Source organism: Cynocephalus volans, chromosome 12, assembly GCF_027409185.1.
Source record: "Cynocephalus volans isolate mCynVol1 chromosome 12, mCynVol1.pri, whole genome shotgun sequence".
NCBI classification, from domain to species: domain Eukaryota; kingdom Metazoa; phylum Chordata; class Mammalia; order Dermoptera; family Cynocephalidae; genus Cynocephalus; species Cynocephalus volans.
In genome coordinates this window covers 18,177,263-18,204,693 of record NC_084471.1, presented here as the reverse complement: position 1 = coordinate 18,204,693, position 27,431 = coordinate 18,177,263, and the positions used below count along the sequence as shown (strand labels likewise).

Genomic DNA, 27,431 nt, shown 5'->3' with positions numbered 1-27,431 from the left:
GAGAATATGATTGAGTTTGCTACTAGTCAGTATGGACACATGCCCCGCATTGGGCAGGGTTCTCGTGACAAGCCCCCTTGGCTCCCTTACATCCAGCCTCATGGCTATCTTTGGCAGGCTCCTGGCTCTGTTGGTTTTGAGAGCATGATAAGGTCACATCACACAAAGCACAGCTTTTCAGAGAAAGGCCTGTGGATATAGAAGGCAGCTGAAGGTTTTTGGATTATCCAGTCTTGTTCAAAATGCAGAATATTCTCTAATTACAGTATTTAGAGACATCTGTCCATGTTCATCCTCACCTTGCTGTTGTGAAACGACAGGCTTCAAGCACTCTCCCTCTGCCCTTGCCTTTTCAGACTGAAAAGTCCTTATTCTTTCTCCAGTATTGTTTCTGGTTTTCCCTAGTTCTACTATGAATTTATTCAGGTGTAGAAATCAAGGCCATACTTATTTTTTTTCCAGTCTGAATGCACCAGGCTTTTAGGAGAAGACAACCTTTTTCTTTTGTTTCTAGTATCTTCATGTTGAAGCCTCTCAGCATGAGGTCTAGTTTCTTTAACACGGCATAAAAACCAATAATGGCCCAGGTCCAGTGGATCTTTCTAGTGTCATTTACAGACACTTCCCTTGATAAACCCTTGACACGAGAACCACACTCAATTGCCAGAATGTGATATAATGTACTCTAAAGCCCTCGTGCCATTGCTCAGACTGTTTTTCTCTGCTTGAAAGGTCTTCTGCCACCCCATGCTTTCGGTGCAGTGTTATGACAGAGTGGTTAAAGGCATAGGCTCTGGGGTCAGGTAATCATGGATTTAAATTCCAACTCTGCTTGGGTAAATTTTTTAACCTCTGTGAGCCTTAGTTTCCTCACCTGTCAAGTGGGGATAATCACACTTATCCCTCAGGGGCTGATCATTCAATTAGAGAATGCACATAAAGCGGTTATTCCAGTGCCTGGTAAACACTCAGTAAATGGAAGCTCTCCCTAATATTTCGGGACCCAGCCTGGACACCTCTTCCTTTCGTTTTCCCTTCCTGAACCAGTACCACTATTATCGCACCCCCACTCCACCCATGGCATGGGTCAATTTCTCATCTAGCTACCCCAACACTTTATATGTAAGTGATAGGACAGTATTCCAAGACATCAACCATTTTTCTTTGTGTTCTCTTTTCCCTAATTTCCCAGCCCTCTATTCAAACCACAATTTAAAAAAAAAAAAAACGAATACTTCAGGGAAAGGATGTGACAGCAGAAAACAGAAATCATGAGACTACTCTGGGCTTTTTGGTTTCAAATATCCAGCCCCTTAGGGAATCAGAAAGAAGTCATGTATGTCACTCGGGTGCAGGTCTAATACAGGAAGGATTGCGAGGGACTGTGGCAGCTGTGGTCTAAGGGCCAACACCACTCAGCATCAGCCAATCATTGCCATGCAGGACTTTGGGACCACTGCTACCAGAACTGCCTACGTTTCAAGAGAAACTAAAGAAAACAAAATTTAAAAAGCATGAATGTAATATTATTATCACCCATTGCATTTTTTCTTTCAAATTACTTATTCAACATAAATTTATTCAGGAACAAACAATAGGTTAGCCAGAATACAAATACAAACAAGATGATTCCTGTTCCAGGAGCTTACAGTTTGAAAAATAACTAGACACATAAACAGAGGATTATGATATTGAGTGATAAAGTCTTATGTCAGAGCAGTGATTTCCAAAGTGTGATCACTGGACCAGCAGCAGCAGCAGCTAGGAACTTATTAGAAGCGCACATTTGCAGGCCCCAACCCCAACCTACGGTTCAGAAAACTGAGCTCTGTAAGTTATTCTGACACATGCTAAGCTTGGAGAACCTTGATAGGAGAAAACAAAGAGGACTTTGAAGAAGAGAGCAACACACCTGAGTCAACTTTGAGCACCTCTGCCATCTATAAATCATTTTCACAATCCCTTCCAGGCTAGATTCTGAATAGGTTGCTCTGTGATAATTCACAAGGATAATACACAAGTGTATCTTGTCTTGTAAGTAAATTGTAAGAACTTGAAGGGCAGGGGCTGATTCTTCTTTTATTTTTTCATTTCTCCTCCTACTTTCAGACATCACCACAATACTTAGAAGATAAAAGCACAGGAATTTAGCTAATTCAGAAATTTAACAAACCTGGTACAAATACATTTATAGGGAGAAATTGGAAATGTAGATTTACAAATGTCAGTAAAACGAAATGGATAAATGGTCAGGGCCCCTCAGATGTTCAGAATCTTGCCAATCATTTGATGTAAATATGCACGTGTGCCCAAGTGTTCCTTGGTTATTGTCTGTGGTAATTGTGCATGTGCACCCAGGTGTTCCTGGGTTGTCTGACTCACAACCAGGTGTTCCTGGGTTATTGGACAAGTATAAAGGACAAACGGCCCTGATCCACGGTGCCCCCCGCCCCCCAGGATACCCCTGGAGGGGAGCCATGGGGAGGCCATTACTGATGCTGGAGGTGGTGGCAGCAGCAAGCTGTTGCTGAGGAGGCTGAGGCCTGAGCTCATAGGATCTGCCAACAGCTCCCAGGGTCTTTCCCAATTACCTAGCTCGCAACCTGCATGGGAGGGGTCTGGTGACCCAGCCTGGCATGGAAGGGGCCTGGTGACCCAGTCTGTACAATGGGTTTGAAGGGTCTGAGCCCTAGCCCGACAATTGGTGTAGCCATCAGGGGTCCGAGCAGGTAAAAGAACGTGACAACAAATTTTCCTAACTTTTTGTTATTGTGATAAAATATACATAAAGCTTGCTATTTTAACCATCCTGTTAAGTAAGTCAGGCACAGAAAGATAAATACCATATGATCTCACTCATGTGAAATCTAAAAAAAAAAGTGGTTCTCAAAGAAAAGAGTAGAGTAATGGTTGCCAGAGGCTGGGAGGGGAAGGGAAGGGGAGGGGGAGGGGTGGGGGGAGGAGACTTGGTGGACAATGGGTACAAAACTATGCCATTTCCACTGAGTGAATCATTGTGCAGTATATGCATGTATTGAAACAACACATTGCAACCCACAAAAATGTACAAGTAAATGTTAAAATTTTAAAAAGATAAAGTACAAGTCAACAGCATTACATATATTCACATTATTGTGCAACCATCACCAACATCCATCTACAGAACTTTTGTGTTTTCCCAAACTGAAACTCTGCACCCCTTAAACAACTGTTGATATCTTTTGCCTTGTTTCTTCCAATGGGATTTTCCCCCTATTGATTTGTAAGAGCTCATTTTAAATTAGGGAGACCAACGCTTTGTCTTCTGCCAACTTGTGTTTTTAAAAAACTCCATTCATGGTGATTTTTAAACATCTGTTCAGAAAATTTTTAATTTTCCATAAAATCATAAAGCCATGTTTAGAATTATTAAATCCTTTATGATTTCTGACTGTTTCCTTGAAGGTCTTCACCACCTTGATGTTATGAATATATTCATTTACATATTTTTCTAAGATTTTAACATTTCAATATTTAGACCATGTAGGATTTACCTAGATGTATTTTTTTTTTCCCCAAATGGCTGATCAGCTGTTCCAATATCATTTATTGAACAGGCCATCTTTCCCCTACTAATTTAAATGCCATCTTCTCATAGTAAATTTCTTAGTGGACTGGTCTTTACTCCTAGATCTTCCATCTAGTACCTTGAGAATCTAATACTGTCTTAATTAGTGCCCGGTTATGCCTTGCTTTCTAGTGTTAATTCCTCCCCACTTTACGGTCATTTTGATGGCTGTATACTATTCCATCACATGCACGTACCATCATTTAATTCACCAATCAACTTTTACTAAGCATTTGGCAAGTTTCCTTCTTTTCCATACCATATAACGCATAGTTTTGGACTGAATTAAATGATTTCACCTCCTTGGTGGTTCAAGTTGCGCAAATTATCCGTTTATACTTCTTACTTTAAAAATTACAACCGCTATGTTTTGTTGGTCTCAATTACTGGGGAATTGGCAACAAACCGGTTGGCAGGGGGTTAGGATTACCCGCGCGAGACCTCCGACCTACAGCAGGGGGCGCAGTTTCCCGGCTTGGCCTCGGCCACATCCGGGTTCCACCGCAGGTCGGACCGGGAGTAGGCGGAACCTTTCTGTCGCGCCTCCAATGAACATGCGCGGTGGGGACAGTTTAGGCTTCGGCGCACCGCTCTTCAGGCGTGCTGCGCTCTGCCTGGAGCAGCGAAGGCAGGCGTGCAGGAGTTGTCTGCTTCCTCCTTCGTCGTGAGCAGTATGGACGTGCTAGCGGAGGAGTTTGGAAACCTGACCCCGGCTCAGCTGGCTGCACCGATACCGAGTGTAGAGGTGAATGCAGGGAGCGGAAGGGGCCAGGACGCCTCCTGAGGGGGCGTTGCTTGGGGAGCTCCGGCAGCAAAACGGGATGGGACGGGGGGGGGGGGGGGGGGGGGGGGTCGGGCTGTCGGCTTCTGCGCATGCTCAGGTCTTCCACGCATGCCCAGAGTCCCGCGCGTGCCGGTCCTTTCCCGAGCCCGCCTCCGCGTGCACTTTAAAGGGCTGAGCCCAGAGGAGCTGCGGGGGCCGAGAAGCCCCGCGGACGGTTGTCGGGTTGGAGCCCTTCCAGGATAAGTGAGCGTCGAAGAGGCAGGGCCCTCGTACTGGGGGACAGATTGCATCTTCGCGGGCTTATAGAGGAGGACACAGGTCCAGGAGCTCAGGCCACTTTCATGAGGTCCCACAGCTGGCTGTGTTGGTAAAACCACGTCGTCCGAATCCCAGGCTACTATTGTGTACTTTTAACCCAGAGTTCAAGTGTGGGCTGCAGGGATATTTTAAACGGCCTGAATATTTGCTCAACACTTTGCCGTGTGTTTTCTGCGGAGAAGGCCCATAGCTTTCATCAGTCTCAGAAGTTCAGGAGAACGGCCCTGCAGGGAGCTGCCCCATGAAGTGCAGCTGTTGACATTTTATTTTTGGCAAAGGCGCGTATTATAATTTCTCTGAGCCTCAAAATCTTAATTGGCATGGAGTGGGGAAGTGGAGAAATGGGGCTGGAGAGGATCGTCAGAGAAGAGATTTCAGGTAGACGGAACAGGATACTTGAAGCCCCTTAGGCAGGACCATCTGATGTTTTTGAGGAACATAAATCCAGCAGTACTAAATACTAAAATGAAGAAAAATAGAGGAGAGAGAAGATGAAAGATATGTAAGGGTCCTGATTATTAAAGGCTTTGCTAGAAATCTGAAGGTGCTTGGACTTACTTTCTCCTGGGAGCAATGAGATGCTTTTGAAGGGTTTAAGCAGGAGAGTGACATAATTGGTGAATCTGTTGGATTATAAGAACCTCCTTATAATTATTTGGCGTCTTAATGAAGTCAAATTATAATTAATCCATCCGATTCGGTCTTTGAGTGAGTGCAGTACACTGCTGATGATCATCAGGCAATACTGGGTTTTAACCTTATAGAGTTTTAATATCAAGAGCCAGCATTTACTAAGCACAAACTGTGTGTCAGGATCTGTTTAACCTTAACAGGCATTATGTTATTTAATCCTCTGAAATAAGTACTATTTTTACTCCCATTTTGCCAGAGAGGCCTAGAGAGGTTAAGTAACTAGCCCAGTGTTAGAAGGTGATAGATGGCCAATCTGGAACTGGGACTGTCAGTCTCTGACTCCAGAGTCTTCATCCTTAACTGCTGCCTGAAGATTTATATTTCTTGTTTGAATTTGCACAGCTGTGAAGAGACCACTTCCACAATTCCAGTTTTCTGATTGAGGCATAATAGTACCTCTTCCCAGCCCTCTGCATTCAGTCTATCATCACATCTTAAGTGTCTTCCTGCCTTCTAAACATGCAAACCTGAGATTTCATTCCTGCTCTTACACAACTCATATGTCAATTCTTACATCCTAACTGGCCTACCCAGCTCCTGTCTTGTCCCACTCCAGTCCGTTAGAGAATAGCCGGAGCCATCAGTTTAAATACACAAATAAGGTTATATTGCTCCCTTGGTTAAAATTGTTCAATTTCTGCCCATTGTTCTTAGGGCAAAATCTAAAGCCCTTACCATGTTTATGGTATATACTCAGACTGGCCACTGCTTATTTCTCCAGCCTCTTTTCACACTGTTCCCTGCCTCCCTGCATACAGTTCCTTCTGGATCTTTTTCTCATTTCTGTTTGTAAATTGAATTCTAAATATCTATGATATGATTTCCTTAGGAAAGCCTTTCCTGATTTTCCCAGAAAACATTAGATCTCCTTGCTACTTGCTGCCATGGTATCTTGTACTTGTTTTTCTTCCCACCAGACTTCTCACTGTCATTTTCTCTGGTGTGTCCTCAGTTCTTAACATTCTTGTTGAGTGAATGAGTATGACGAGTAACTTTATTGCTGTTTCCAAAGCAGAGTTGTCTAGAATTGCATTCAGGGACTCAGAGACTGACATTTCAGCCATTTATACTGCTGACTATTGTCTTTGCATTTTTGATTTTGTGAGGCAAACACTATAATTTCAGTGTTGAACTAATGAAGATTAATTTGAACAGTACTCTCTTAGAGAAATTCTTTAGTAGTGCTGAGTTTTCTCTGAATGAAAAATGGCATTTCTTTTTAATTGAGAGATTAAAATATTTATTTACTCCAGCTTTCCAACTTCAGTGTTTTCTCTGTAACTTTTGCTAGGTGGGAGCTCAGTTTTACTTGAACTGCCTTGCCTAGTGTATTTTTTCTGTGCTCCGTGAATGGTAGGAGAAATAACACAAGCGTTGGAGCCAGGTAACTATTTATTTGTTGAACAAATATTTATCGATATTATTGAGTACTTACCCAGTAGTGAAACTTGTTGCCTGCCTTTCAGGAGCTTACAGATTTATAGGGGGAGGCATGTAAGCAGGTAGAATACCATGCCATAGGTGCTGTGATACAAGTAAGCAGAGGATATATTGGTAATACAAATGGTAGCTGGGATGTGATGCCTGAACATCTTGACAAATGTGGATGAAGTGTGGTGGAAGGGGGCGCTCCAAATAGATGGAGCACCATGAGCAGGAGTCCACACTGTGGTGTGGGATATGAGGTGAGGCTGGAGTAGGAGGCAGGGTTGAGAGCACAGAGGACTTTGTGTGCCTTGCTGTGGGGTTTAGACATCCTGAGGAGGGTGCGGAGGCACTGAAGAGCTGTAAGGCAGAGACTGAGATGATCAGCTGTGCGCATGAGAACGTGAACTCTGACTTGAAGGGACGAACAGGAGGATTAGGAAGGAAATACCGCGGTAGTCCAGGTGGGCCTAAGCTGACACAGTAGCAGAGGATGAATGTGAGGGAGGTTAAAAGGAGGTAGACTTTGGTAGGACCTGTCTTCCTGTTGATTAGAGAAGTCAGAGGGGAAGTGCTTCCGGGTATCGAACCTTGGATTGACTGGATGAATGGTGCTCTTCACTGAGACTGGGAGTGGAGCTGAGGAAAGATTAATTTTGGATAAACCGAGTTTGAGTAGCCTGAGTCCTTAAGGTGTTGCTGCCCAGTCAGGAGTTGGAGGGGAGAGGCCCATACCTGGTGGCTCACTGTGGTAGTGATAGTCACTCAGGTGTTCATTTATTCACTCAGTATTTATTGGGGGTCTTTTATGTGCCAGACACTGTGATAAACGACACAGACAAGGTCAGTGCCCTTGAAAGAGGTTACATTTGGAACTGGGGGCGAAATGGGGGAAGCTAAACAAGGGTTGTTTGAATCTTCGTGCCCAGCACTACTTGAGAACGAGAAAAGATGTGGCCTGGGATAGAACTCTGAAGAACACTGACATTTACCAGGTGGGCAGAGGAAAAGAAGACCAATAAGACACAGTCAGGGAGAGGAACGACATCAGCAGAGAATGTTGTCACGGAGTGTTACCAGAGGGCAGTGGCCAGCATGGTCAGTGCTGTGGAAGGGATGGGTGAGTAGAGAGCTGAGGGCAGGGCTTTGGGATCAGCAGCCTTCCTGACCTTTGTCAAGCCATTTCACTGGCAGGTGGGTCAGAATCCTGACTATGCTGGGATGAAGACAGCGTGGAAAATGAGGAACAGACAAGCTAAGTATAGACTATTTTGGGGAACATAGGAAGCTGAAGGTCAGGGAAGAAAGTAGCTAGAGGGAGTTGCTGAGTCAAGGAAGTTTTGGTTTTTTGTGTTTTTTTTTTTTAATAGAAAGATCTGAATAGTTTAATGGTCTTGAAGAGGATGCCAACAGAGAGAATAGGTTGAATATCCAAGGGTGGAGAGGCCTGAAATGGGGGCAAGATTACTGTTTTTCTTGAAAGGATTGGAGGAGATGTGTTGTGGCAGAAGGGTTAGCCTTAGACCAAGGAATGGACACTGCTTCCTTTGAGATGGGAGAGAATGGGTATGAGAATGGGTGCAGAGAGAGAAATTTGAAGGTGTGGGAGTAGGAAGTTGAGGGACTGTATTAGTTTATAGGGCTGCAGTAACAAAGTGCCACAAACTGGCTAGCTTAAACGACAGAGATTTATTTTCTCAAAGTTCTGGAGAATGGTAGACCAAGATTAAGGTGGCAGCATGGTTGGCTCCTTCTGAGAGAATCTGTTCCATGCCTCTCCACTGGGTTCTGATGGTTTGTTGGCAGTCCTTGGCTGCAGAAACATCACCCTGATCTCTGCCTTCATCTTCACATGGCTTTGTCCCTGTGTGTGTCTCTGGGTTCAAATTTCCCCTTTTTATAAGGGCACCAGTCATATTGGATTAAGGCCCACCCTAATGACCTGTTCTTAACAAAGTAATTATATCTGCAACAACTCATTTTCTAAATAAGTTCACATTCTGAGGTACCGGGAGTTAGGGCTTCAGCATGCAAATTTTGGGAGGGACACAATTTAACCTGTATCAATTGTCATTCCCCTCTTTCTTTACTTTTTCTTTCTTTTTTTTTTTTTTTTAAATTCAGGTCTAATTTATAGATGTACGTCAGCTTCTATAGTTATGTATAGCTGAATAACTATCACGCAACACACACTATAGAGCATTTCCATCACCCCAGAAATTTCCCTTATGACCCTTTTCAGTATCCCTGCCCCCCACCTTTTGATTACTATCATCATAGATTAGTTTTGCGTGACTCCGTTCTTGAAAATTTTTTTTTTTTTTTTAACCATGTCCAAGTTGTCTGCCTCCCTCCGTGCTCACTCCTCAGTCTCCTTTGCTAGGTCTACCTTTTGTCCATCTCTAAATGTTGGAGTCTTCTAGGTCTCACTCTCTCATCCATCACATGGTGTTAATGGCCATCCATTTGCTAACCTCTCCCTAATTTATATCTCCAGGCCACTCTGTTCCCAAGTTGCCGATTCATATTTGTTGTCTATTTGACATTTCCTCCCCAATGGCTCGTAGCTGTCTCAAACGTGTGTCCCAAACCAAACTCCTGATAGCGCCTCCACACCTGAACCTGCTGCGCCTACAGTGTTCCCCACCTCATCTCCATCAGTGGTAGCTCTGTCCCTGTATTTGCTCCTGCCAAAAACCCTGGTGCTAATTTTGATGCCTCTTTCTCTCAGAGTCTCCATCTAATCTGTTTTCAAGTCCTGCTGCCTCTAACTTCAAATTGTATCTCCTAGCTAACTTCTCACTACCTGTACTGTTTACCAGGTTGGATTATTGCAGTAAACTCCTAAATGATCTCCCTACTGCTGGTAACCTTTTCTATTCTCAACCCAGCAGCCAGAGTATTCTAGTTAAAATGAATCAGGTCATCACGTCACTCTTTTGCTCAGAACCTTCCAAATGCTTCTCAGGTCACTCAGAGTGAAAGCCAAAGTTTTTACAGTTGCTGCAAAGACCTATGTGATCCTTAGGTCCTTCCTCAGGCACTGAAACTATGTATTCTAACTGTAGACTTGGCTCTAGCAATTTGTCTGATTTCCCATTAGCAGATTAGATGCCATACATGAAAAGAGGCTGTCGTGGTAGACCACTTACGACCTCAGGAAGGTATAAAAAGCACGCTCAAGAACTCAAGAAGTGTGGCAGTTGAAAGCTATGTTTTTATTTTTTGGCGGCTGGCCAGTATGGGGATCCGAACCCTTGACCTTGGTGAGTTTGCAGCTAGTTAGTATGGGAGGCTGCTGTCCTGCAGCCCTGAGGTGAGCTCTGACCAGGCACTGGTTGAGAAAGGATGGGAGGGGGAGACAAATCCCTTTGCATTGTGAGACCTGGCTCCCCCACCAGGCTCTCTGAGACTTTCTCAAATTGGCAGATCCTGCTTACTCAAGGCATGTCATGAGAATAAAAAAAGATTGAAAAGTGCTTAAATCTTGAGTCATCAAAAAGAGATTAAATTATATTCTATTTAAGAAATCTGTGGCATATTTATAATGTACGTATGTTTATACATATATGCATGTACACACACACGATTTCCATAAAAGTAGTTACAATTTAAAATTTGTTCATTTAGTTTTAATTTACTTTCTTTTGCTCCTCTTGGTACATTAAAATAACTTCTTATAAAAGTATTGTAGTTGCTGTCACAGAGTTCTGATATTCTTACTGTTTTGGTTCACAGGAAAAATGGAGGCTGCTTCCAGCATTTTTAAAGGTAATTTTTTCACATTTAATAATAATTGGTTATTTTTCAGATGAAAAAAGTCAAGAAATGAGCTATTTTTTTGCTTTTTGGGTGCTCAATGTTTTATTTATTTTTTATTTTATTTAATTTATTTTTTATTGAAACATAGTTGGTTGTACATATCTGTGGGGTACAGAGTTGAATATCAATACCTGTGTGCAATATGTGATGCTCAGATCGGGATAATTAGTGTATTCAACATTATACAATATAATCATTTTTCATGTCCCTTTACCAATTCCTCCCTTACCCACCCCCTCACCCCAGTCCCACCTCTCGTAACCTCAGTTCTGTTCTCTCCTTTTAAAAGTTCAGTGTATTATTGTGATTGTTGTATCTTTCTTTTATTTATTTGTTTGTTTATTTTTTAGCTCTTACTTATGAGTGAGGACGTGGTAATTCTCTTTATGTGCCTGGCTTATTTCACTTACCATGATTTTCTTTAAGTTCATCCATGTTGTTGCAAATGGCAGTATCTCCTTTTTTATGGCAGAGTAGTATTCCATTGTGTGTATATATCCCATTTTCCTTATCCAGTCATCCAACTATGGACGTTTAGGAACCTCTTGGCTGTTGTAAATAGAGCTACATAAACATGGGATTGCAGGTATCCCTTCAACATGATGATTCTATTGCTTTGGTTATATGCCCAGCAGTGAAATTGCTGGATCATATGGCAGTGGAATTGCTGGATCATAAGGATTTGGCTTTTTTTCTAGGAAGCTACTGAAGAGTTTTTAAGTAGGGGGGTGACCAAGAATGAAATAAAATGGTAATGAGGTCAAGAGAAAGTTTTGTTTTTTTAAGGAACTGTACATAATTGGAGAAGGGATGGTATTTATGACTCAGAGGAGAGGAGACAGTTGATGACACACAGTCCAAGGAGAAGTAGAGAACTCACATAGGGACACGAGACCATGGTTATTGCATCCATTTCATTTAAAGTTGGGGTTCTCTTTTACTCAGAATACCTTGAAACATATTTGCCCATGAACAAAAGTTTAAAGATTTTAATACATACCTGAAGATAACGCAAAGCTTACAAGGCTGCCCATGCTGTTGGCTGACAGAATCAAGACTCAGAAGTCCTCCTTGGCTAGGACGACAGCAGTAAAGAGGAAATGTAAATCCCTGCGCTTAGTTTTGCACAAGTACTAAATGCGGTGTGCTCAACTTAATAGCATTTTTTTGTGAGGATAAAAATCACCCTTTGAGTTTTAGTTGACTGAAAGCCCCGCATGAACCACTGATGTGACCTGCTTTCTTTAATAGAAGTGGTATGATATGCAGGATGAGGGCGGCAGTAGCCCCACTGTACACTGGTTCTCTGTGTGGACAGTGTTGTTAGTGAGATCATGGTGCCCACGTTAGGGGGAAGGTTGATATACTGGAGCATGTTCAGGAGCCAGGTCTTCCACGGCTGAAGGGTATGAAAGGCAGGTGTGTGAGAAGTAACTGAAGGCCCTGGTCAGCATGGAAGTGAGAACATGAAGGAGAGATGTGATGACTGAACAGTCTGTCCTAGAGCAGGCATTTTCTCCAGAAGAGACAATTAAGTCTCATGGGTGGAAACAAAAGTAGACCTCAGATCATGATAAGGTTGAATTTTTTCCCCAGCAATTAGGACTGTTTCAAAATGGATTGGTTGTTTTGTTAAGCTAAGAAGATCTGTAATAAGGAAGTGTAATTAAAGCAAAGGCTCTGTGATTATCTGTTAGGAATGTTCTAGAAGTGTTGAGCGATTGTGTTCAAAGATTAATTTTTTAAAAATGAGCACATGCGGTCCCTTTAAATGCTAAGATTTTGGAGTCCACGTGTTTATTTTTCAGTGTTGTCCATAGCAGCACGTAGTGTTAATGTATGTGTGACTTCGACTTCTAAGATGAAAGGAAAGCCGCTGCTAGCTTGTGTCTGATCTTAGGTTCCCTGAGTTTCATCCTGCTTTCAATTTCAAATGCCAGTATTTTTAACTCTCTTAATAGAGATCCTTGTTTTTTCCTGTCATTCTTCTTTAAGTGATATGAATGACCAAGATTTGGATATGTGAAAATCATGAAATTGCTCAGATAGGAAAAGACAAAAACAGAAACTAGACATTGAGGGTTAAAGAGAAGATGTTCAATGGCTATATTTTTTTCTTGGATATTTTGAAAATTCAATGTATGCATAGAAAATTTTGCCTTTTTTCTTAGTTTATGGGGAATCAGTATCTTGAATTCCAAAGGTCAAATTACCTTTCAAGGAGGAAAAGGGTTTTTTCCCCTGTTTTTCTAAATCTTGTAAAGTTTATTAGAATACAGCCATACCTGTTTTTGGGGGTTTTTTAAAAAAGTTTTTAAATTGAAATATATTAATTATACATATTTATGAGGTACAGAGTTATATTTTAATACATGTATCCAGTGTGTAATGGTCAAATTAGAGTGGTTAGCAAATTCATCATCACAAAAACTTATCGTTTCTTTGTGATGAGAACATTTGAGTTCCTCTCTTCTAGCCATTTGAGAACATACAATAAATTATTATTAGGTATATGTTTTAGTCTGTTTTGTGTTGCTATAACAAAAATACCTTACAATTCTGGGACAGCTGCATCTGGCGTGGGCCTCAGGCTGCTTCTACTCATGGTGGAAAGTGGCAGACAGCTGGCGGGTACAAGCAGATCACATGGCGAGAGGAAGCAAGAGAGAGAGAGAAGGTGCCAGGGTCTTTTAAGCAACGAGCTCGCTGTCGTGGGAACTAATAGAGTGAGAACTCACTCATTACTCCCCCACCCAGGGAGAGCATTAATCCAACATGAGGCTCCGCCCCCATGACTCAATCAGTTTCCAACACTGCCACATTGGAGATCAAATTTCCACATGAGTTTTGGAGGGGACAACACATCCAAACTCCATCAGTATAAATGCCTAGCATTTGCTGTACACCACTTACTTTTCCTGTCTAGCTGTAATTTCGTGTCCATTAACCAACCTTTTACTCTCCTCCTCCCTCCTCCCCTTTCTAGCCACAATTCTACTTTCTACTTTTAAAAGTTCAACTTTTTTTTTTTTTTTTTTTTTTAGCTCCCATATGTGAATGAAATCATGTGGTGTTTATCTTTCTATGTCTGACTTTTTTCACTTAACATAATGTCTTTACAGGCTTGTTGCCACCAATGATAGGATTTCATTCTTTTTTTATGGCTGAATAGTATTCCATTTTGTACATGTACCACACTTTCTTTTTCCATCATCTGTTGATGGACACCTAGCTTGATTATATATCTTGGCTTTTGTGAATAGTGCTGCAGGAAACATGGGTGCATATATTTTTTTGGTACGCTAATTTCCTTTCGTTTGGATAAATGACCAGCAGTGAGGTTGCTGGATCATATGGTAGTTCTATTTTTAGTTTTTTGAGGAACCTCCATACAGTTTTCCATAATGGCTGTACTAATTTACATTCCTACCAACCGTGTATAAGAGTTTCCCTTTCTTCAAGGAGGAAAATTTGAGGGTGAACTAGTAAGTAAGATGGTGTAGAAATGAAATGAGGATACATTAATGAAAAGTTTTACTAAATAATTCATGGATTTTGTTCTCACTTTGATTCTGAGAAAAATTTGATGATCTTCTATTGTTAGAATTTATTATATAATCTATTTTGTTGCTAACCTACCTTTTACTTTCTGTTTAGGTGAAAGGCCTTGTAAAACAGCATATAGATTCATTTAACTATTTCATCAATGTAGAGGTAAGCATTAGATATTGGACATAGACATAAGCCAAGAATTAATTGGAAGCCAGAGTTGTTCCTAAAGTTGTACTTTCCACTGCAGATAAAGAAGATAATGAAAGCCAATGAAAAGGTTACGAGTGATGCTGACCCCATGTGGTACTTAAAGTAAGGAACCAACTACTCTTAATTTGCTATTTTGATTATGTGTAATTTTTTAAGTGAATGTAGTTGGTATCAAAAACTATTAAAATCATTCTCTTTTATCTGTTTAATAAGACTATTATAAAGTGCTCAAATTTAATTTTTAATTGGTAAACTATAACAAGTAGAGTTATGATTGAGAAGTTGTTGAAACTGTTAGGTTTCAAATATTTTAAACAAGTTTTTGTCTTGAAATAATTTTAGACTTACAGAAAAATTGCAAAAATAGTACTAAGAGTTCCCATATATTTTTCACCTAGCTTCCACTAATTTTACCATCTTACATAACCACAGCACAATCGTCCAAGCCAGGAAGTTAGCATTGATAACAATGCTGTCAACTTCAGAAGCTGTCATTTACAGACCTTATTTGACATTTCCCACTAATATCCCTTTTCTCGTCCAGGAATCAGTCCAGGACACCACATTATATTTGGTTGACTTTTCTCCTTAGTTTCCTCAATCTGTGACAGTTCCTCAGTCTTTCTTGGTCTTTCATGACCTTGATGCTTTTGAACAACCTGGTCAGTTATTGTAGAAGTTTCTTCAATTTGGATTTGTATGGTATTTGTTCGTGATTGAGATTTGGTTATGGATTTTGGGCAAGAATATACAGAAACGATGTTTTGTGTCGTTCTCATTCTTTTATATCTGGGGGTACAGATGTCAATATATTTTATTACTGGTGATTTAAACTTTGTTCACTTGGTGAAGGTGGTATCTTCTAGGTTTCTCCACTGTAACTATTTTTTCATTTTGTAATTAATAAGTATCTTATGGGGAGGTCCTTTGAGATTGTGCAAATATCTTATTTCTCATCATACTTTCACCACTAGTTTTAGCATGCATTGACGGTTCTTATCTATGACGGTTATTACCGTGGTGTTCACCTAATGGTGAATCCCTATTTCCATTGTTCCTTCTGCATTAATTTTGAATTTTACTGTAAGAAAGTTTTCCCCTTCCCCTCATTTATATCTCTCTATATTAATTTTTATCAATTTGGACTCAACAGACATTTATTTTATTTTATGTGTTATAGACCAGTACTATCATTAATCTATTGTCTTTCTAGTGTCTCAGCTTTGGCCACAGGGACATACTTCAAGTTGACTCCTGTGTCCTTTCAATATGCCCACGTTATTTTTCCAATAATCGTTTACTTTCTGACACCATAAGATGGAGTTAATTTGGTATTCTCCCTGTTCCAGCCTGGGAATCAACCATTTCTCCAAGAAGTCCTAGTCCCTTTTGTTGGAAAGTAGTATTTAAAAACCAAGGTATGGACACTAAGGTCTCAATGGACTGAGCTAGGAAATATATGTATGTATACTAATGTATACATACACACACATCTATTTTCTATCCGTTTTTACATATATTAAAAATGATGCAGACTGATACCTCAGATTCTAATCTAACACTGCAGGACTCATTCTCACATTCTCCCTTATTTGTAATTTCTATCCCTGACAGTGAGAAGCCTGGCGCTCATTATCCACAGTGTATAGTCACATACCACATAATGAGGTTTTGGTCAATGAAGGACCACATATACAACAATGGTCCCATACTATTATAGCGGCTATACCATATAGCCTAAGTGTGTATTAGGCTGTACCATCTAGGTTTGTGTAAGTACACTATGATGTTCCCATAGCACCAAAATGACGTAACGACGCATTTCTCAGAACATATCCGCGTCATTAAGTGGCACATGACTGTATTTTCTTTTTTCAATCCTAGACTATGCATAAAGTTGTTTCAGATTTTTAACTCATACCTCTGTGAGAATGAAGTTTACTAATTAGAGTACAATGTTTATGTATCATCTTTTTTAGCCTTACAGTAGCCAATCAAAATGCTGTTTTCTAAAGTTACTTAGATTAGTTCTTTTCTTTCCCACCCTTTCAGAGCAGCTGTGTCATTCCTTTGTAATATAGTAAGGTTTGTATTCCACTTTGGGTTCTCCTACATCCTGGTTGATTTTAATTTTGTGTTTATTTTGGGGGGATGTGAAACATTATTGTAGTGGTTAAGAGTTACACCTATACAAAAATGTATCTTCAGAAAATTGCTCCTCTCTTCCTGATTTTTTCCACCTTGTTCCCAGCCACTCCAATCAATCTGTGGGTAACCAATCTCTTAGGTTCTGCTTTATCCTTCCTATGCTTTTTTGCACAAATGAGCATGTACTTTCCCCTCTTATGTCCTCTTCTTTCTTACAGAAATGATAGCAGACCGTAGACACTCGTTTGTATGAATAAAGCAAATCAATTATTAAATAAAATAAAGTACTCATTTGTACTTTGCTTTATTCATTAAGTATCATTTTTTGGGAAGCTGTATTTCCAGTCTTTTTGTGAAGAGATAATATTTTTTAAAAGATACTTTAATAACATTTTCCCTCTTTTGTAAAGCTATAGGTACTATCACTTAAGAAGATATTCAATTAAAATTTGTAACTTGTCATCTTTTAGCAAAATAAACATTTGTCAAAGCATAATTCTTATATTTGGGAGGAAAATAGCTTGTTTGTTTATATGTTCTTTGAAGAAGAATTATTGGTAATGTAATAATTTGCTTTTCAGATATCTTAATATCTATGTTGGGCTACCTGATGTTGAAGAAAGCTTCAATGTAACTAGACCAGTGTCCCCTCATGAGGTAATTATAAACCTTACTTTAATTGGACTTGTCTGCTTTAACTCAAAGAGTCTCTCCTTAATACATACCCTTAAAAGATGATTTAAAAACAGGCACAAAAAAAAAAAAAATTGTTCCTGAAACAAAAATAACCAAAATAAATAAGGAATTGTATAGTATACTATATTAGAAAAAAATTCTGTACTATTTATTTTGTCATTTAATCCTAATTAACTTGCACTGTTACATAACTGAGTCCTGTTTAGTCCTGTTTCTGAGCTTTGTAGCAGTCTCCCTACCACCACTCAGCAACTGGGCTTCGCACGGTGTGCTGTTCATGTTGTGCAGGAGTCATTGACCTAGCACACTTTGTGAGGGTCAACCAGGTATTGTGTTGGGCAGAGGAGACCGAGGACTAGGAATCCACAGTCTAATAAGAGAGACAGATGAGAAGAAAATTGAAATACAAGGGTCTTAACAGAGCTATACACAAAGGGTTGTAGGAGGACAGGCCTTTTTGTTGGCTTTTAACAGAGTCTAGACTTCTCTTCAAATTCCTCCACTTAGTGTCCATAATTGGGAATTGATTCAGGAAGGAAAATGACTTTGTAGATTCATCTGGTTTGTGTTAAACTAAAGCTAAAATAGCAATTAGGGGATGTAGCACAGTAATCTTTATTAAAGAACAAGTGAGGTATTAGAGTATTACGATATTGTCTAGGTAAAATTAAACAGGTAGTAAGAACAAGTAACCAGACAAGTAATCACCAAGTATTTATTAAAAATTTATTTTGTGCCTCAACATTGAAAAAAATAAGTAAGACACAATATTCTTCCTCAAGGAGTTTATACTCTTGTGGAGAGATTAAAATAGAACACAGAAACAGATGCACCAAGAGTTGCAAACTTGAATGCCTAGAAGGACCAGGTAGCTAAGATAAATATATGAAGTTGTATTGAACAGGGAGTGATGAAGGACTGTGGGGTATAGGAAAGTGTGTGTCCCAGTTTGGCTTACCCCTCTTCCCCATTTCATCTAGCTAGATCTTTCCCACTTTTCAAAAACTAGGCAGCCAATTGGCAATTTCCAAGTTCTCTTTTAAACGCTATCACTGAATCCAGAGAAGAGAGGAGACAAAGTAGTTTGAAGTAGTTCATGAAGGCTGAAGCTATATTTGTCATAATTATTCTTCCTGATGTTGAAGAAAACATATGGATATCATTGCATTGCGGGGGGAGGTGCCAGAGAGCAGGTGATGGGCAGTCACGGAGCCACAACAGGACTGGCCGGCTGCAGGTTCCACAGGCTTCACTAGCACAACTCCACTCCCGTGATGAGAGAGAGACTGCGGGGGACAGAGAGGGTCCATGGAGGTAGTGTGGGGCCTGTGGAGTGGGTCCCCATTATTTCTCTACCACTTTTGTCAGATTTCATTTTCATTTGAAGGGATGAATGCTTACCTACATGGGCATTACATTAATATTATTTAAAAAAAGAAGAGATAATGTTTATATAGTCCTCTGAACCAGGCACCATTCTAAATATATGTATATTTATATTTTGGGAATTAAAATGATCATTCTCATCCCCATTTTACATATGAGGAGACTGACATGCAGAAAGCTTATTTAAAACTTAAGTGGTAGAGTTAGTATTTGAACCGAGGCAATAGAATCCATACTCTTAACCACCATACCACGTGTCCTTTGGTCTGGCCTGAAGGAGGAGGCTTGATCTAATTAAATATGACATACATAAACAATTTTTATCGATCAGTAATAATCCTGATATTTTAAAATCTCAGACACTATTTTAAAAGCTAGAAAAAGTTTAAGTCTGACTACTGCTAAGTTCAGTAGCAGCCATCGAGAGGATTTGGCACCTTGAATTGTATGGTTGATGTTCAAAGGAGTTCTCTTTTTGAGACTACAAGCCACCTGATGACCATCAATATAATGGGGACATCATTGGAAGATTTGGATGGGGCTTCCTGTATGTGATCACAGCTCTGTCAAGGGCATCATTTAGTTAGTCACCACCACATCTAATTAAAGCACACACCAACAATTTCTAGAATCCAGCAAGTGATTCAGAAATTGTTAGAATGATGTGATGAGTGATTTGTGCTACAATACATTACTTAGTAAGGAGTTTTTGTGATATAGTTTAGTTTATTTGGAGATTAAAAGGAAGTACAGCTTAAATGCTTTTATTTTATGTGTGTGTATTTATTATACTGGTTGCTAACTGTTTGAACAGCAAATCAAGCTAAATTGAGTACTTTCCATGGACCCAGTTTGCAAGGAACAATCTAACTGCTTTAAAGATGTGGGAACAGACTGGTGATAATGTGAGATCAGTGAGAGGAAAATCAGTTCCAGATTTATAATTCTGTTTCTGGGCCTTGCAGGGCCAGGGGCACTGTGGCAATGTCTAGATCAATACATGGCGACATTGCCTTTGTGGAGAAGGTAGGCTGGTAACTCCTGATTCCCTAAGGCAGCACGTGAACAGCCCAGTGGAGAAGAAATCAAAGTTCAACTTGACCCATGTTTCCCCTAGAGAGTGCGCTCTGTGAACCAGTCAGACCCTTTCTTTTGTAGAGGAGGAGGAGCACTAACTGTCGGATTCTATTTCAGTGCCGTTTGCGGGACATGACATATTCTGCCCCCATTACGGTGGATATTGAATATACCCGAGGAAGCCAGAGGATCATCCGCAACGCCTTACCCATTGGCAGGTGAGAAATGAAGTCCGTATTGGAGCCACACTGCCCAGATTCCAGCCCTATGATGTGACCGTGAGCCACTTCCTAGAAGTCTCTTTGCCCCATTTCCTCATTTGAAAAATGAGAAATGGTGCTCACTTCATGGAGTTATTTTATGGATTTAATAAATCAGCACATGTAAAGCACTTAGAGCAATGTCCAACACATAGATATAGTTGTTACTGTTTATTAATTGTGAAACTTTTTCTATAAAGTTAAGCAAGTGCTTCTTTTTCCTCCTATAACTACAAGCTATTAGGGAAACAGGTAGGATAGCACTTCAGTGAATTTTACTGGGCTGATCTTCCTGGTGGATTCCATGTATATTTTGAGTTTTCCTGGAAGTTGATCTGTTTCCCATGTAGAAGTATTTAAGGGAGAAGTTACTTATTTGCTTGGAACACGTTTGGAGATGATAGATAGCATCAGCTAGCATTTTTGCAATCTACTTTTCCTAATTAGGAAAATAGATGGACTCTCCTGTGAACATGGACAAAACCTACAGTATTGTGAGTTTCATAATGATGTTGGACTTCAAACTTAGTCAAGTAATTTCTGTTCAACTGTTTTTCCCCCTCAAAAGTGCTAAGAGCTTAATAAACATCCGTTTGTTCAGCAAATATGAACCACTGCCTATTACTTGTCAAGTACTATGCCGGGTACCCAGGTGAACAGAAGATACATGAGATACAGCTCCTGTTGGCTGCTTTTATTCACAGCTGCCAGGGAAGGCAGGCATAAGTAATTATGGCACCACTTGTTAAATACTATGATAAAGAAGTCCAGAGAACTGTGCTGTGGGAACATACAGGTTTAGCAAGTCCTTCTCCTACACTTCCCCCAAAGAAAGGGGCTGTTTGTATTGTTTTTCTCCACATTCTTCAATTAGGAAAATAATTACGGGTATTAAAGTATTAATCTTTGTTTTAGCAGGACTGTTTATTGGTGATAAGATGAGAGCTTCTGTCTGTCTTGTATATGGACCATACTTATGTCCATTTAAATCTTGGACCATTGCTAAATTATGGACCAGACTGAATATTGTAAAAGAAAGGCAGGAGAGACTAGAGGAGAAAGTAAATAGTAAAATTTAGGAATAGACCCTGGGTATAAGAGAGGCCAGTGAGGGCAGGCATGTAGCTAGTATTTAATGAGTACCTCCTATGTGCCAGACACTGATAGGTGATATCATTTGTTAGCCCTGCATTCATAAAAATAACTTTTGTTAATTAGAATGCTTATATGTACCATGCACTATCTAAATTACATACATTATCTCATTTAATTACCTTTTGAGCTAAAAAGAGCTTAATGCAAACAATATTCCTAACTTGGTGAAAAAATCTAACAGTATATAAGAACATTTGATTCAAAACAGTAGCCTTGCTCTCTACCTTTCCTCACCCCCAGTCCCATTCCCAACTTTATAACCATTTCAGTTATTTCTTCTGGTGGTTATCACATCCTTAACTTTAAGTGGTGTGTTTTTTACCTTCATTTCTTTCTTTTTTTTTTTTTAACTAAACTATGAATTTTATTCAAATTTCAGCAGTTTTCCCATGGATGGTTTTTTTCCCCCTTTCTGTTTCAGGATCCAGTGCAGGATTCCATATTGCATCTGTAACAATTCTTCCAGCTTTTCTTGTCTTTCATGACCTTGACACTTTTAAAGAATACTTGTCAGTTATTTTGTAAGATGTCCCTTAGTTTGGGATCATCTGATGTTTTCTCATGATTTTTACCTTCATTTCTTGATACACCCGTACACACTATTTATTGACTCCTGGTAAAGCAGGTGTGGATTAGCTTACCTGCTTCACCCACTTTTCTTCTACCTTCCTCCTCCAGAGTTTGCTTCTTGTTTTTAATTCTTTTATTTACTGTAGAAACTTAATGTTCTTATTTCTTTATTTCTTATTCCATAACTTTAGTTGGGTGTCTTGATTTCCTTTTATAAAAAATTAGGATATTACTACCTGTACCTTCCCTTTATGATTTCTTTTGTGGAGGCTTATTTATTGCCATAAATATCTTTTGTGTGTTTGGAAACAAGATTCTTTTGGAAACAGTTGTTTTTTTCTATTGTCTATATTTTTCTTCAGATCAGGCATGTTAATTGTGGTGTTTATTATGTACCTTCACTGATTTATTTATTTATTTGTTCTATTAATTACTAGAAGAGGTATGTTAAAATCTCCCAGTATGATGGTGGATTTGTCCATTTCTCTTTATTTTCTTGTGTATTTTTGCTTTTTGAAGCTCTGATATTAGGTGCATAGGAGTTTAGAATTGTTAGGTCTTCCTGGTAAATTGAACCTTTGTCTTTTTTATCTCTTGTAATATATTTTGCCTTAAATTTTATCTTGTCTGTTCTTATTATAGCCATATCTGCTTTTTGTTGCCGTTGTTATTTTTCTGGGATGTCGCCTTTTAGAAATCATTATCTTTTTTTGGAGGGGAGCAGCTGGTCAGTATGGGGATCCAAACCCTTGACCTTAGTGTTATAACGCCACACTCTAACCAATTGCGCCAACCGGCCAGCCTAGACATAATTATCTCTTTAACCTCTTATATGTCCTTATGTTTTCAGTTTATTTGAAGTAAACTGCCTATGGCTAGATCTTTAAAAAATTTGTCTTGAGAATGTAGTCTGTTATTATGTAGTAACTCATACATTGGGATATATTTCTATCAACTTATTTTATACTTTAAATCTTTTTAGTTTTTTATGTTTCAGTTTTTTCTCCCTTTTTGCCTTTTGCTATTATTTTTCATTTTTTCAGTTCCCATACATAACCATGAATCCCCTTTTGCCTTTTAGATTAATGGGAGATTTTTTTTTCTTACTCTTGCCCCAATTGATTTGAAGGTCATATACAGTATTTCTGATTGTTTATGTTTACCTTAGAAATTTCAAAATGCATGCCTAACAAAGTTTGAAATTAATCGATATCTTTATTCTCCTCCTGGAAAGAACAAAGATCTTTAGAAAGCTTTAACCTGGGTCAAATCAGCCCTCTGACTTAAATCAGCCCAAATTTTAGTTCTACCTTGTTTTGGTTTTTTTACCCATAAATTAGGAATTTTTTGTCTTATAAAGTTAATATTTATTTATTTTTACTTGTTGCTTTGCCTCCCACAGATTTGTGACCCCTTTTCCCCTGGGTGACGGAGCCACCAAAGATTACTCAAAGCCCATCTCTTTTGAGCAGTGAGAAGCCCCAGAAAGGGGTTAAGCATGAGGCATTTCTTCCACTTGGGAAATTAACCACGAATTGGGGTTCTCTTCCTGCATTTATTCTCCAGACCAGCAAGTTACAGCAAGAGACATAGGTGGGGCTTTGCTAAGTACAGTTTAACAAGTTTTACAATAGAAGCTGGTAACATTCAGTAAAAACAAGTCAGATGACATTCTGTTAGGCAATTAAGTGATCCACTAACAAAGGCTTGATTTAGCAAACATTCCTTTTCCCTCTAGCAGCTTTTTAGTAACTTTACATATCAATTAATAACTTGACTGTCTTTGAGCCAGCAACCTTGCTGTGTTATAATTCTTATCTTGCAACAGAGATTCAATAGCCTGGGGAAAATTTCCTGTCCTTTGCAAAGCCAATATTTGGAACTGCAAGGCTTTGGAAAACCAGGCCCTGTGAGGTACATTTGTTTTATGAATCCTCTACATTTATTCACATTATTTACCATTTTTTTTGCTAACCATACATTTTTGTATGTCAGACTTTAACTCAGCTATTATTTTCCATCTTCCTGAAGATGCATTTCTTTTAGAAATTCCTTTGGTGAGGGTCTATTAGTAGTAACTTCTCAGTTTTCGTCTGAAAATATCTTTATATTGACTTCATTCTCAGTGATTACTTCACAGAATATACAAATTTAGGTTGGTGGTAATTTTCTGTAAGTACTTTGAGTATATTAGTCTGCTGTCATTTATTAATTATTGTGAAGTTATCTGTCAGTCTAATCATCCTTCCTTTTTTGGTAACCAGCCTTTTCTTCTGGCTGGGCTTTAAATATTATCTTCAACTTTGGTTTGGTGTTTTGTGTCTTGACTGTGATATGTTTAGGTAGGGCTGTCTTTTTATTTATCGTGCTTAGATATTATTGTGAGGATTTATGGCTTTCATATATTTTTAAATATTCACCATTATCTCTTTGGATAGGACTTTTCATCCATTTTGTGTATTCTCTCCATCTAGAAGTCTGATTAAGTGTATATTAGATCTTCTCACTTTATTCTTCCATGACTTAAATGCTTTCATAAATTTCATCTCTTTTTCTCTTTGAAATGTATTCTCAGTAATTTCTTCAGATCTCTTTTCTAATTCAGTGATTCTCTCTTTAGCTATATCAAATCATTATTATTCACCCTGTTAATAGATTTTTAAATTAATTCTTACATTTTCTATTTCTAGAATTTTTGCTTAGTTCTTTTTCCAAATTGCTTGGTTAGTTTTGGTAGTCTCTTGTTCCTCACATTTTGGTTCACTGTGCTATTTCTTGTTAAATAATGAGAATCACTTTGTTTGCAATGAATGAAGAGTTGCATCATTTATGACTTTCACTAAGCCCTGTATGCAAAGTTTAAGTAAACCACATATTTGAGTTTTTATTGCCTATACTAGTAAAAGCAGTGTGCCTGAAAAAAGTCTTCATTTCACTTGGCTATTTTATATAATGCTATTCCTTTGCCTTATATGGTGCACAGAAATACAGACCCCTCAGTGATATGTGCATTGCATGTTTTGTATCCTTTGTAATTTTTGCCGACAGTAGTTGATAACGTCTTTTGTTTTATTTTAAACAGAATGCCCATAATGCTACGCAGTTCAAACTGTGTTCTTACAGGAAAAACGCCAGCAGAATTTGCCAAACTGAATGAATGTCCTTTGGATCCAGGTGTGTGTGATGCCTTGGATTTGCCTCCCCTCCTTTTTGTTATTCCTTTGTTCTGTCATTGCTGTTGTTTTAACATTTTTCTTCAAAAACAATACCAGCCTTTCCGCTTTATAATGAACTTATTGGATAAAACTATGTTCACAAAATGTCCAGAAATTTGGCTCCAACTTTATTCTGTTAGTTTTTATTTCTAGATTGTATACTGTTTCCTCTCTTATTTCAGCTTTAAAACTTTAACACCCAAGTTCTGATTTATTTGCCATGGTTTGTCAGTCTTTTCTTTCTATATTTGCTCAGTAGTTTCTTGTGGAATGCTTAAAAATTCAAGAATATTCTCCCAAAGTTACTGGTCTAGCCTGGACTGAAAAGATTCAAGTAGCTCACTTCTGGCTGTTTAAATACAGTAAAGGGGAGAAAAATGAAAGTCTGTTTTGTTTACATTTTTTAAAATTGTATTTTTGTACCTATTTCAAAACTTTTGTAAAGTTTCAAACTTAGCACTTAACAGAAAGTTACTCTTAATATCTTGTGTTTCACATTGATTTATTTTAACTTACAAATGCTTTAATGTAATTCCTGTAAAGTTACATAGATGTAGAATCCCAGAAGGCTTTGGAAAGAAGTTAATAAAGAATATGATTTTAATTGTGTTTATAAGATACATATATGTTGTTGATGGCAGCTCAAGGTCATTTGCTTTCATTGCTATAGCATTTCATTGTATAGAGATATTACATATTTTTCTAATATTGATGCATATTTATTTGGGTTGTTTCCAAATTAGCTATTACGGATACTGCTAATGTACAAATACTTGACTTTACTTTTTGTTGCACGTAAGCATGTGTATCTCAAGGTTATGTTACCATTAATTAAAATATGTCAATTTGAGTTTGTCTGGTGTGTACTTAAAATTGAACATAATAAGTTACATATATTAGAACAAATAAGAAGTAATGCTGCATTCTTTTTAATAAATAATATCTAGTTCACCAAAAAAAAAAAAAAAAGAATATGATTTAACTAGACTATGAGGAGTACTTCAAAAAGTTCATGGAAAGGGCCGAGCCCGTGGCGCACTTGGTAGAGTGCTGCGCTGGCAGCGCAGCGACGCTCCCGCCGCGGGTTCGGATCCCATATAGGACTGACTGGTGCACTCACTGGCTGAGTGCCGGTCACGAAAAAACGACATAAAAAAAAACAAAGAAACAAAAAAAAAACCCAAAAAGTTCATGGAAAGATTTGTATTATTTTTTAACTCTGCTTTTCCACAAAATTTTTAAAATACCCCTTGTATACCAAAATGTTGCATTTGTCAAGTATATTGGTTTGATTTTGCTTATATTTTGCAGATAAAATGAAGTCTCATTTTTATCTTACTCTTAATTAGGTGCAAAAAAATACGATAATGTTGTATGAGTTTTCCTCAGTATAAAATATTTTAGGAACCTAATCTTAATCTGCCATTGTCACTGATTTATTAGAAAATGTAGAGTAAATTTCACTTTATGTTGAAGATTGCCAGTTATCTGAAGACTAATTTATTTCACTTTTTTTTTCACTCACCTGCTAAATATATCAGGGCCTAGTGATACATAGGTACATGCCTTGTCCTCAAGAAGTTTATCATCTTGTGGTTCATTTGTGTAAATCATGTGCTGACATTTCTATCAATCTGTAAAACAATATCAGCAGACCCCTTTGAATGAAGTGATAGCCAGTGCCATGAAGCAGTGGAAAAGGTGATCTCTGAGTCGGGAGATCCCTGCCATTACTAAATCACGCTGGTTGAAGAACAGGGGGTGAAGCTTTTCTTGTTTCCTTTGGGCAGGTGGCTACTTCATTGTTAAAGGAGTGGAAAAAGTTATTCTTATTCAGGAGCAGCTGTCTAAGAACAGGATCATTGTGGAGGCTGATAGAAAGGGGACGGTTGGAGCTTCAGTTACCAGGTATGGGAAGCATAGATGGTGTTCTTAAGAAATATTGATAATTCCAGTAATATCAGATGGCTGTCTTTCAATACAGTGGTAGCCAGTATTTCTCTCTAATAACATTTAGTGTAATATTTAAACTGTCTACATTTAATTTATGTGTAAGTCTGTAAGCACAGAGTATTGATTTTAAAATTTCATTGATGAAAGTGTGAGACATTGTTTGAAAGGTCACTAGTTGTTTTATTTAAGTTGGACTTTCTGTTAAGTTATAGCATTAAAGGAACTTATAAGAAACATAAAACCACTCTCCAGTTTTTCATGTTTTTCAGTCTTTGATCATTTACCTGTGTATTCCTATATTGATATAGTCTAAGACTATTTTACTCTTAATATTTAATAAATTATATCATGGACTTAACATCTTGTTAGTTTTCTAGATGAGCTTTTTTCACAGGGTTCTCATTAAATTTTCAGAAATTAAAAAATTTTTATTTTGTGTGTTCTTTATAGAGTAATCATTTTCTGTAACAGCATCCCTTGTATCACTTCTGCCATGTCTTTTCTTTAGTTTATTATTATATGTGCTTTGAAATTTGGAGATTAATGAGTTCTGGGAATAG

At 38.5% G+C, this 27,431-nt stretch overlaps 1 protein-coding gene across 2 annotated transcripts in view; it reads left to right on the top strand.

Annotated features, from left to right (window-relative positions):
- The first annotated feature begins 4,178 nt into the window (after nt 1-4,178).
- POLR3B (RNA polymerase III subunit B) overlaps nt 4,179-27,431 on the top strand; it is a 117,174-nt gene continuing 93,921 nt past the window's right edge. The window contains exons 1-9 of one of the 2 annotated variants that reach the window (XM_063074678.1): nt 4,179-4,352; nt 10,566-10,598; nt 14,307-14,363; nt 14,449-14,513; nt 16,464-16,496; nt 17,141-17,216; nt 19,836-19,936; nt 24,786-24,877; nt 26,709-26,826. In XM_063074678.1, coding sequence (XP_062930748.1) covers nt 4,281-4,352; nt 10,566-10,598; nt 14,307-14,363; nt 14,449-14,513; nt 16,464-16,496; nt 17,141-17,216; nt 19,836-19,936; nt 24,786-24,877; nt 26,709-26,826 — 647 coding nt within the window. In that variant the 5' untranslated portion in view covers nt 4,179-4,280. The remainder of the gene's footprint in view (nt 4,353-10,565; nt 10,599-14,306; nt 14,364-14,448; nt 14,514-16,463; nt 16,497-17,140; nt 17,217-19,835; nt 19,937-24,785; nt 24,878-26,708; nt 26,827-27,431) is intronic. The other variant, XM_063074679.1, reaches the window with a different exon arrangement.